This window comes from Carassius gibelio, chromosome B24 (assembly GCF_023724105.1).
Source record: "Carassius gibelio isolate Cgi1373 ecotype wild population from Czech Republic chromosome B24, carGib1.2-hapl.c, whole genome shotgun sequence".
Lineage (NCBI taxonomy): Eukaryota > Metazoa > Chordata > Actinopteri > Cypriniformes > Cyprinidae > Carassius > Carassius gibelio.
Window position 1 is genome coordinate 21,710,977 of NC_068419.1, and position 12,897 is coordinate 21,723,873.

General features: G+C 36.0%; 1 protein-coding gene across 5 annotated transcripts in view; it reads right to left on the bottom strand.

The window, feature by feature from the left end:
- Positions 1 to 12,897, bottom strand: part of dpp6a (dipeptidyl-peptidase 6a) — a 352,070-nt gene that overhangs the window by 8,002 nt on the left and 331,171 nt on the right. For all 5 annotated transcript variants that reach the window (XM_052596001.1, XM_052595999.1, XM_052596003.1 and 2 more), the window contains 8 exons: positions 9,991 to 10,038; positions 9,781 to 9,899; positions 7,905 to 7,952; positions 3,616 to 3,714; positions 3,453 to 3,522; positions 943 to 1,137; positions 682 to 736; positions 12 to 111 (listed from right to left, as the gene is read on the bottom strand). In XM_052596001.1, the coding sequence (XP_052451961.1) occupies positions 12 to 111; positions 682 to 736; positions 943 to 1,137; positions 3,453 to 3,522; positions 3,616 to 3,714; positions 7,905 to 7,952; positions 9,781 to 9,899; positions 9,991 to 10,038 (734 nt within the window). The remainder of the gene's footprint in view (positions 1 to 11; positions 112 to 681; positions 737 to 942; positions 1,138 to 3,452; positions 3,523 to 3,615; positions 3,715 to 7,904; positions 7,953 to 9,780; positions 9,900 to 9,990; positions 10,039 to 12,897) is intronic.

The following is a 12,897-nucleotide window of genomic DNA, read 5'->3' on the forward strand; positions in this document are numbered from 1 at the left end:
ACAAACCCTACCATATAGTGCAAAGTCTGTGATGGGTGAGAGCACTGCAGCACATTTGAGTACGGAGTCCTCGGAGCTGAGCAGAAGACTGGTGACATAACCTCCATACACCTGAAACACAAAATACCCAACTCAAGACCTCTGAGAGAGCACAACTCTCATTACTAGTTACAGAAGTTTCTGATACGCTCTGTGCTCATTCAGCCTTTGAACATGCATTCATTAATCCTTTGAAAAATCTTTCGAGGAAAAAAAAATAGGCATGGGCAAAAACGAACATGTAGCCAGAAATGTAGATGGTCTCAATTAAGTTCTTCTTACTGCATGAAACCAATTTGTTCTGCTCTCCTTCAGGACTGAAGTTAGCAAGAGAGGAAGAGTTTAACTCACGTGCCAAAATACATACTCTCTCATCATCAGAAATGCTGTTGGATGGGTCACACTGACTGTAGCAGAGTAGCGTTATTTTACAGCATTTCCGAAGCGTTCTTTTTTGTGCATACCGTTTAAAGATATAAGTTCTATTTCAGTTACGATGCAATTTAGATAGATTTGGAACAGGTCTTTAATGCACTTTCTGTGCTCCTGTAAATATGAGAGGGGCAAAGAAACATCTTGTATATAAATAACAAGCTATCTTGTCTTGACAAGTAATAACAGTAAAATACCACAAGTATTCACCTGGCCAAAAGCGCCGATTCTAGTCTTGTCAATATATGGCTCCTGTATCAAAATACTGCAAAATACAAAGACAAAATGTTAAATGGTCTGGAACATGCAGAATAATCAGTGTTGGTCATATCACTGCGTTTCATTGAAGTCAGTTGTATCTAAATCTGCCATGCGGTTAAGGAGATGCAGCACATGTGTGTCTGCGCGTGCAGCTGTGTTGGCACTGATGGATGTTCACTGTGTGTTGGACGCAGATGGCTCCTCGACTACCTGAGGGCATCCAGCTGGTCTTTCTCCTCGAACATTCCCAGCCTGCGCTGAACCTTATGGAGTAAGTTAGTCCCCTGGAAGCCACTTCCACGACCGTCAAAGCGCACTGCAATCACCCCAAAACTGCTGACCAGCACTGACGCCCAGTCAATCTGGAACTGCTCTGAGACTGACTGACTGCCTGGAGTCCCATCTCTGAGAGAAAGAGTATGAGAGAGAGTTGTCTTTAGAAAGCAAGCAGTAAGCTGCTTTCTTATAGAACATTTGTGGCAATGATAGCCCCATTCTCTTAGATATCATGTGCCAAGTCAGACTAGCTGAATTTAATGTGGCTGTAATGTCCAAAAGTGCTGTCTACTCTTGTGAAAGATTTATTATTTGTAGTGTACATTAAAGTCTTGTTAAGTGAAAAGCTGTGTTTGTAATAATCATATCTGTCATTAAGGTGTGTTAACTAATCAAAATACAAATCCATAACCCATAATAACACTTTCTCTGGTGAAACATTCTGGGTTAATTGGTCAAAAGGTATTTCAGTCCAAATTAAAAATACTAGAGAGGGGTTATTTTCCACCCAAGCACGCTTGACGATTAATGAAATGAAATAACCAACATTGACCAACATTCTGGCCCCGAACACACATTTTCAAAAGAAATTACTGACTGTAGCATTGTTTTTCAGATAAACAATTTTAACCTAGCATGTTTCTTAAATATCTTCGAACATATTGTTATTTTTATGCTTTAGTGGAGTCAAAAACTTACATACAGCACTTTTAAGCCAAAAACAATGGTTTGAAGTAAAACAATAAAATAAAACTTTTACAAACACAAGCTTTTCACTTCCCAAGATATTAACTGAACAGAAAACAGCTGTGTGGGTTACTCGTGGATTATTGTGATGTTTTGGTGACTCTCATTCTGACGGCACCCATTCACTGCAGAGGAACCATTGGTGAGCAAGTGATGTAATGCTAATATCTGTTCTGATGAAGAAACAAACTTATCTACATCCCAAATAGCCTGACTTTGAGTTAACTGTTAGCTAATTTAAATTTTTTGGTGAACTATTTCTTTACATTTTTAATTCATAAAGTATTCATTTCACACTTATTCTTTTATACTATATTAAATTATATATTCCTTTGAAGCATTTAGAATGCATATCATTTATAAATAACAATAGTACTATTTTAAGTATGCAATATAGTATGCAAAAGTGTACTTCTTTTTTACAGAGGTCGGTATGCAGCTCACTTTGTTTTGAGACAGCTGCCAGCCTATATTCCTAACACACAATATAGATTCACTGTGCTGGCAGCTCTATAGAGACCACAGGTGATTGTCTGCTGCGGTGTGTATGATGGGTGCAGTGGGTTAATTGAAGGCGGGCTGCAGGTGAACTCATTTGTGCTGTAATTACAGTGGTGGAGAGTGTACAGCAGAAGAGACAAGATTAATAGCACTGACTAAAGTCCATTTCAGAGTTACACTCTTACTCTTGATGAGACCTGAAGTGCAGCGCAGGAACAGAGAGCAGAAAAGGAACTGCTGCTTGTGTGTTAATAAGATGACCTGCAGCACACGCTCTAAAGGGCTTATATCATGGAAAACAGGATTTGCTCTTTGATATAATATAGCTCAATGTTCTACAGGCAAACTCTAAAGTTCATGATTCAAAGCTTCCTCCCTGGACCATTTATTCAAACTTAATTGTAAAATGACTAGAAGTTGTCTCAACAATCAGCATGATAACATCTGACTGCCCCTTTTTAAATATTAATGCCACATATTTGGTGTTCAGCAGTTTGGCATGGAATTATGGGTTTTATTGGTCTATTCAGATAAATTAACATAAACATATAAATATACATTCAGATAAATTAACACACACACCCACACCCACACCCACACCCACACACACATATATATATATATATATATATATATATATATATATATATATATATATATATATATATATATATATATATATATATATATATATATATATATTATTTGTTAATTGTTTTCTTAAAAAGTAAATTTAAACATTTTAAATTGAATTGTTTTATATATATTACATTAATTTAATTAATATTTACAAAAAAAGGACTAATCTTATTTTATCAATCGGGCACAGTTCTATTCTAAGAGTAGCCAAAATACTGGTGTATATATTGGCTATCATGCAAGATTAATTTATTTATATAAATCTTTCAGTAGCAAATAAATATGAGAAAGAGTGGAAAATAGAGTAAATGAACAACAAAGTTAGAAACTTTGACTAACATTATAAGTAGAACTCTGAGAAATAATAGCATGCAAGAGAAGTGTAGATTTATATTTTTTTAATGAGTGATCCAACCCAGATGGTGATTCTTGATGGAGTTTAGAGAAGATATTTGGAACACTGACATATTTTTGCCTAAAAAGGTTTGTTTGTGGTTGTATGTGTTGTTGTGTAGAAAAGCATAGGGGCTGTAAGAAAATGTTGCAGGTGTACTCACACAAGAAGCAGAAGTGGGTAGTGTAAGGTGTCTATGAAGCCTGCAGGTTTCAGTATCTGCATGCTGAGGCCTGTGTATGACAATCAAAGACATTCATCTGCAACTCTATTATATTAATATCCTTCTTAAACACCAACATTTGAACACAATTTAGATAACATACTGTAATCCTCTATGCTTATCTCTCTGTAGTCCACTTTCGGCATCTGCATCGAGTTCACCATTCTCCTCAAGTTCAGATTCAATTCGATGTCATGCACCTCTGCAGAAAGAAAGAAACCAATCATTGTGTGATTAAAAGCCCTTCCTCAAAGCAACAGTTTACCCCGAAAATTAAAAGTTCCAAGTCACAAATAAAAGTTGTTTAATTTAATGGTCATGTTGCTCTCACTCCAAATGTTTGCTCTCCATCATAGCTCTCAAGTCTCTTTTAAACATTGCACCAACATTTGGAATCACTTTTTATGACCTGTGCCTGTATACAGTATTTGCAGCACTTGTGCACTTCAATAATCTGTTTTACAGTGACGTAACTTACAATGGTAGTAAACAGGGCCAATTTATATGAAATACTCACTTTTACAACAGCAATGTTATGACTAGTTTTGTTCAAAGACTCTACATTTGATACTCATTTCCTTCCATTGTGAGCAGCTTAATTGTCCTTGCACGTGCTAAACTTTTATTGAGTCTAATATTTTTTTAAATATGTTGCCATGACATTTCGCCTAGAAATCTTAAAATGGATGTAAATGACAAGAACAAATTTACAGCTGATGTTTTTAACAGAAGAATCAATGTAAATGCTTTCATAAAATTATAAGCTTCATGTTAAGTTTTCAATCATTTATTTTAAGGAAAAGGGATGCAAGCCACAAATACTGTCAATTGAGCTTATCTTGTATTTAATATGAAATATGACATTTTTATTTATTTTTTGAAGTGGGATATCTAAGGTTAAAACGAAACTTAGAAAGATGTGTAATGAGGGTGAATAATTATTGAATTATTGACTAAATCATGACACAAATGTTATTTTTGGGAGCTATTCCCAAGCTATTAACCAAGTCAATGCAAAATTCATTGTTTATCTCAAACTAAGCATCTGCAAAAACTCACAATACCTTCCCAATGAGTAGCTAATTGCTCTGGGACATAAATGAGAAACAGTTGCAGGAATTACAGCTGTAGATGTTCAGAGGTTGTGAGAGACCAATGAGCAGCTGGCTTTCCTGATAGAGAGCGACTAAATAGAGCAGATATCACGTCTGCTGCTGTAAACACGGAGACCTTCCATTCTGAGCAGCAGTGATAGAGTCTTGGAAGTGCATGTAACAATTAAGAGCACATTGCGGTTGAGGGTTTCGTTTTAAGACAGGCTTATCAGTGCCTGCTCAGACTCAAGCCTCACAAAGCACAGCTGCTCCCAATGCGCCATTGCAATTGACACAGCCGCACATTTGAAAAACAGCAACGATTCTTATGTCAATATAGAGCAGGATCTGTATGAGCGTCGCGTATGTCATCTGAATTTGACCTTGGTGGCACATTTTGCATTTACTTAATGGACCTGGCAGAGAAGGGGATGGATGGGAAAAAATCTAAAAATGACAGGCTAAGAACTCTAGATTAAATTGTAAACAGATACTTGATAAACATTCTGCACACACACATACTGATGTGACTTCTGTGATGACCGTCGCACTAAATCACTCTCTCGTTGTGATATCATTGGGCTTAAAGGATATTATAAACATACTAACACAATTACCAGCCTCTAACACAGAGAGGTCAGATTTCTATGGAAGTCATGGCATGTCTGGCACTAATCCAATCATCTGTAAGTGCTCTCACTTTGCTAGCAGCCATGTGTAGGTCTATTCAGTCACACGCGGTCTATGGTAGGCCTGGAAGCAGCTCTAATCATCAGTTGACATGCTGTGGGTATATAATGCAACGAGACAAGTATGCGAGAGTGTGTGTGTGTGTGTGTGACTGTGTGTAACGTGGAGGCTGGTAATTAGAGCATCTTCCTAAACTTGTCACTCTTCATTTCAGTGCTCAATTCAAAGCAGTTTGGTTATTAATGTGAGTGACAACCAAGGATGTTATAATACCCAGCAAAATGTTAAATTTAAAGACCCCCATGTGGTGAAAATCAAGTTTTTAATGCTGTTTACATTACATCTGCCTGGTTTCTGAATATGCTAGACACATGCAACAAAACAAACCACATGCAAAATCACCAGTTAACACAATTTGCTGCATTTTTCCCTAAAAACGTCAGTGCACTAAAGATGCAGTCCTGTTTCCTATCATCACAAGCATGTAATTAATGCTTTTTATATTTTTATTTTCACATAGGTTTCTATTTACAATGTATTTTTGCAGCGTTTAAGAGTGTAGCCAGTCACAGGCATATCTGTTGATTTCATGAAATGCAACTGGTGTTTAAGTTAGAATCCACTCACCAGCAGAGGTGTCAAGTAATGAAGTACAAATACTTTGTTACCTTACTTAAGTCGACATTTTGGGTATCTATACTTTACTGGAGTAATTATTTTTTTTTACTTTTTACTTCTACTCCTTACATTTATATTGCAATTATCTGTACTTTCTACTCCTAACATTTTAAAAATAGGTTACTGCTATTCCATTTCGGCTTGTCATCATTAAAAAAAAAAAAAAAACACACTGGTCAAGCTCAGGATATTATAACTCAATCCTGACCAAATATTTAGCATGTGGTCTTGGACATTTATTCTGTTAAATTACATTTTTACTTTGCAATGTGTAACAGGGTGGACATTTGAAGGTCCACTTGAAAAGTCCACATTCACACTGATCTGTTAAAATGATTACAAACACCATATAATGCACGCCAGGCCAAAAAAAAAAAAGAAAAGAAAAAAGAGAACACTATATAATACACATGTCCATGATATTACCATTTTCACATTTTGTTAGACAATAACGGCAATAAAGACAATAACACACTTGCACTGTGAAACCTGTTTTCTGCTGCTGTGTAGATGAATGGCAAAAATGTATACAACGTTTTCTATATAAAAGCACCCCCCCCCCCTCCAATCAAGTCATGCAATTTAGGGCATAAGCTTAATATTTTATTTAATGGCAAGTAGCACTAATGTAATAGGGAGGACAAAGTTATAAAATGGTTTTACTTTATTTAATATAACAATAAATTGTATTTTATATCAAAAACATTTATACACTAACACTCAAAACTGCTAATTTATATATATACTTTATATATAAATAACCTTTATTTCAATGTGAAGTTGAGAAAACATTAGTGGGATACTTAATGGGAATTTGTCTGTACAAATTATTCTTAGGAACTAATCATTTTCTCAGGTACTAATCAATTTGTGCCAACGCCTACTGTATGCATGGAAATTCATGTGGCATGAAAGCTAATTAAAATTTTATGTAAAAAATGCAGTATTGCTTCATGGAGTACAAATCCACTAAACTGTAGAAATGACCCAGCAATGAAATATGACTCTATTACTGTATAAAATGAATGTATTGTGATAATTAAACAGCTCTGAGGAGTAGGCGATGGAGGCAGTTGCCCGGGGCAGGGTTCTCTGCACCATGTGCTCGCTCTATATTCTGGCAGTTTCGCAGAAATGCACCCTCTTGTTCTGCTTGACCTTCTCTCTGAAAATAAATTGAGGCCTTGTGGGACACCTTTTCGAGCAGTTCCCTATACTTTGAAATCTTCCTTTTCACTTTTGAATGCACCACAAATATAGGATATGATAAAAACACATATAAAGTAGGGTGGCCATATGTGCCGTTCATATGTGACACATCCTGGACAGGATTTTAATACTGTCAAAAATATCCAGGTTTTGGCTGTTTGCACTTGTGCAGGACGATCATTGTATGGCATTCCTGAGAGCTATAGAGAGCAGAGCAGACTGCTCCTTATCCTTTTGAATCATTCTCGCACCTTTGGTGTCTTTTTATTGATCAGTGTGCAGCAACACTTCCAGTCAAATGAACGAACAAACACGTGCACATATTTGCATCGCTTTGATTGTTCCCTATAGATCTCACCTTCTCACGGTAATGGGGTAATATCACAGATGAGATTGAGGTTACTAAGTCGCAAAATAAAATTTTGGATTCAGTCAGATTTCCTAAAAATGCTTTTGGATAAGTCTCTTATGCTCATCAAGGCAGCATTTATTTAGTCATGCATACACATAGCTAGTCAGTCAAGGGGCTGGGGGGGGGGGGGGTGTTGTTGATGTAAAACTGAAAGTGTGTGTGAGTTTGTCTGTGAGTGTGTGTGTGTGTGTGTGCATGCTGCTCAGTGGTGGGCAGTCAAATGACAGGAGTAAGCCCCAGCGGATCATCAAGAACTCAAACACGAACAAACACAATATACTGTAGAGAGGAAGAAAGCTGGATACTCACTCTGTCTGTCATGGGTGCTGTAAACAGTCACATACGGAACATCAGGACCTGACAATAACATAATAATCAATATTTAATGACACAGGACATTCATTTGTTTTCATAGTTTGAACAAATGCTTTACAAATGGATGTTATTTTTGTTCGTCAATAAGTACTTCTCACTTCCTCAAGCCACACTCGCGGCATTATTTAGAAGATGCCAAAAAAAAAAAGTTTAAAACTTTAAAAGTTTTTAAAGACTAAAACTAGACTAAAATATTAATGGATAACTCTGACTCAAATAAGACTAAAATGCTCAGACTTTCAGTTGACTGAAACTTGACTAGACTAAAAACTGTATGAATGTGACTAAAACTAATAAAAACTAAAATGACAGCTCCACACAAAGACTAGACTAAAACTAAAATTAAAACAAGCCGCAAAAAAGAACACTACTGTTATTTAATTTTAGCTTTTGATGGTCCTTGGTGATTCATAAAAGACCACGGCTGTCACTTTGAGAGTCAAAAAAGATACATTCACTGGCAACACAACATTAATACTGTGAAATGTACGATATATTGAGGGCTTATGAAGCGAAATTATCAGTCTGTGCAAGAAACTAAACTTTACCTGTAATGCACAACCTCAGGCAAACAGCCTTCATGTGAGTCAGGAGGAACAAAATCATACACAGACTTATCATTTTGCTTCATAAGATGTCAATATATTTTCAGAAGGCAAGGGTATTAATGTTGTGTTGCCTATATATGTTTTTGGCTCTCAAAGTGACAGTAGAAACAGACTTGCAGTTAACGAATCACCAAGGACCATGTCTTTAGTGTTCCATTGAAGAAAAAAAGCCACCTACTTTACATCTTGGATGGCCTGAAATTTGCTAAACAACTGTAAAAATGAAAGAACCTTTACACTTCTGTATGTAACACAGCCTGCATCATTTGTGCTACATGATACTTCAAATCAACATTCTTCTTACAGAAAGTTGTGCAATTACTTAACAATCTGTCTTTCAATTTCTGCCTGCCATCCCACATTTTCTTGTTAATAATCTTGTTTGGATCATCACACAGTCTCTCATAGTGTTTGAGATATGATGATTCAGAAAATAATGTTATAGCTATTTATGTCAAATCCAAACTATTCGAAACGAACTAAAAAAACATACAAACAACAATTTATAGAACCACATTTATGCATTTTAGCAGATTCTTTTATCCAATGCTAATAACCATAGTATAAATAAAGGTATGTGATTATGTTAAGTCATTGTTTATGTTTCAGCATTACATGTCACGTTCTCTAAAGTTGATTTAATAAACAACCGCTTAACTGAAAAAGGTGCTTAAAAGCATTAGTTAATGAGCATCTGCTGTGAAACGTTAACGAGTGGCACATCAGCACTGATCATAAACACAACAGTCATTTCTCCACAGCTCTGTCACAACGGTTCAGTGAATACAAGCATTAAAGCCTTCAGAACACATCAGCTGCTGTAGATACAAGCCAAATAATCAATGCACTTTGCAGAATCAAAACTTCACTGTTGAGCAATAACAACATGCTCTTTGATAATGCGTCTGCTTGCACTGTCTCCATCCCGTTTTCTATTCTTCTAGCGTAACACTAAACTCATCAAGCACATAAAGCTTGTCAGGAGACAATATAAAAGTAAAGGTTCATGGGTTCTAAATCGACATTCACTGCGGTGTCAACCCACAAGCGTTTATTGAAAATGTGTCAGGGTTATGGTGAGTTCAGAGACTCATTTTAATTCTCAGCTTTACAGCCAAACCAAGACTTAATGCAAGTATTTCTTGGTTGGTAGTATATTGGTAGTAAGAACAAGAAAAAAATAGAAAGAAAGAGATGTCTACCTTTACAAATGAGCAGAAAATAGTCCATGCTGGGACAGAAGAAGCCACTGACGTACCCGCAGCTGTCAGTGAAATCACAGGACAGACAGCGGCGGTTGAAGGTGCCCACCGTGTCTGCGCTGGAACAACCACAGACACATTAACACTGTCAGCGAGAACAAGCCTGTGACAGCACAAGCCAAACAATTGATATGTATGTGCTGTATGTACCTGTAGAGATGTCTTCTTTTGGGGTCATCCTCAGTGCTGAGGAAATATCTGTTCATGCAAAAAATACAATATCAAAACATACTCCATATAACAATAGCTATACAAAGGTGAAAAACAAGTACACTTCAGCATAAGTTTATGCATTACCGAAATTATATGCTTCCAGAAATGCACTTAAGTCAGAACTGAATGTGTCAGACAAAAGGTGCCTGTTAATTCAAATTAAATGAAAATGTATTTATATAATAATTATACATTAATTAATAAAGAGTTGCATTTGACCCACTTAGGACTTAAGTATATCTTTTTATGCAATTTCATAACCAGTATTGGTTAATGTAATTTCTATTTAAGCATGTATGCCATAAATTAACACACACACACACACACACACACACACAGCTAAGAAACTCAGCAATTTTAGAGTTCATCCCACTATCTGATGGGAGCATAAGTATTGGGACAGCTGGCTCACAGGTCTTTCTAAGTGTTTTGCTGTTTCCTGGTGCATTAATTCTTCAGATATTAAAATCATGGAATGTGTCGTAACGGTTATATTCATTGCTTCTCCATTCTGATTCTTGCATTTGATGACGACACACACAAACCAGGATGAAGACGAGGGGGGTTGACTTTGAGAGAAAAGCAAGCAGTTTGGCTGCTAAAAGAAAAGATTAAGTCAATTAGAGAAAAACAAAAGCAGTTGATGAAAGGCACATCTTTAAAGCAATCTTCTGTCTGCTGGAGACTTTGACACAGAATTACAGAAGCTACACCGCAAGATGCAAACCTCTGACAAGCACCAAAAATAGAAAGGCACGATTAAAGTTTGCAAAAGCCACCAGAGTTTTGGAACAAAGATTTATGGACAGATGAGACAAAAATCAACCTCTTTCTAAGTGATGGGAAAGCAAAAGTGTGGAGAATAAAGGGAACTGCAAAGGATCCCAAGTATACAGCCTCGTCTGTAAAGCACGGTGGAGGTGGTGTCATGGGACGAGCATGCATGGCTGTCTCTGGAACAGGCCCTCTCAATGTTAATGAAGACTTAATGTTTGATGACAGTAGCAGGATGAATTTGGAAGGGTACAAAACCATCTTGGCTACCAACATTCAAGAAAACGCCACCAGACTCATCAGAAAGCGTTATATATTACATCAGGACAATGACCCAAAACACCCTGCCAGTTCAGTCAAGGCCTTTATCAGAAAAAAAAAACAATCAAAAAACAAAACAAAAAAAGTCTTAAAAGAAAGTCTTAGATTGCCCAAGTCAATACCCAGATTTAAGTCTGAGTGAACATTCATTTCACCAGCTGAGGAGGAGACTAAAGGCAGAAAATCCCCAAAACAATCAACAGCTGGAATTGTCTGCATTAAAGGCTGGGAAAAGCATTTCAAAGCATAAGACCAAGAGTCTGGAGATGTCTATGGGTTGCAGACTCACTGCTCTGATAGCACACAAGGGATCTGCAACTAAATAATAACTTTTAATTTTTTACATCGACAGTTCAACTGTCCCAATACTTATGCTCACATCAGATAGTGGGATGAACTCTAAAAGTGCTTTCCTTTTTATTTGGGAAAACATTTATGTGTTGAAACCGATAATAATAAACTTCTGTACATTATGTAGTTTTGTCTCATATTCATATTTTAATCATATTTGCAAGTCTTGACTCCACAGCAAACAGCAATTTTGTCTTTATTTTTTTTATTTTTTTTTATTAAAGTTAGACATTTGTGATGATGAATTAGCAATTTAGTACATTTAAAATAAATTAAGGTTACACTTTCTTTTAAGGTGTCATTTTTACAGTGTATTTATATATTTAAGTACTGAATAAGTAAGGGATAATCAATGGTTTAGAGTGCATTAAAGGATTTTAAATGCACAACGACGTGGAGGCAAAGAACCACCCAACGCAAAGTGCTTTTAAAATCCTTTAATGCAAGGCAAACTATTTATTATCCTGCTTATTCCATGGTTATTTGCAAAGTTATAGGCAAGTTAAAACTAGTATTGCTCTTTGCAGCACAATATTTGAATAAATGAGTAGAAATGACTTTTAAATAGGTAAAAATTATTTTCATCAGTTATGGCCCATTATCTCTAGCATTCTGCCCACTTCAAATCAGACACAGATGAAATTTTTTTGCATTAAGATCACATTGAAAGAATTTTCGAGAGAGAGAAAGAGAGAGAGAGATGACAGTTGTGTGTGCGTTACCTGCATGCTGCGTCTGTACGTCTCTCTCTACAAACAATTAATTAGGCTACTTCAACAACAGGGATTATACACCTCGTTGCTAAGAAATATAATGTAGCGATCTAGTATCTAGGCTATTTTATTCATACAAATCACAGGGAAGTGTTGAGAACAAGTTTATGTGTGATCTGCAATCTCTGAATCTCTCTCTCTCTCTGTGTGTATGCAAATGATGTGTGTGTGTGTTTGTGCAAGCATTAATATAGAACGCTGATTAAACTGACTTGTTACTACCTATGCATGAAACGGTTTTACTGCATACCTGCCAACCAATCAGAATCCAGTATTCAGACAGACCATCGAATAATAAGAATAAACTACAAATACTTAATAAATGGTTAGGGTTAGGATTAGGGTTTGGCTTAGGGTTACTTGCATGTAATTATGCATAATTAATTGTAATTATAATAGTAAGTACATGTAATGTGTAACAAAGATACCTTTAGATAAAGTGTAACCTATTTATTCTTTATATGTATTAAATAACAGCACTAATTAAAATTCTTTACATCTGTTTTAATATGCAACTGGTAAATGTGCTATAAATGTGTTAATAAACAGTTATAAAAGCGTAGTCCCTTTAAGTACATTTAAGTGGCCTTTCATTTCATTCACATTTCATTATCTGCATAAACTT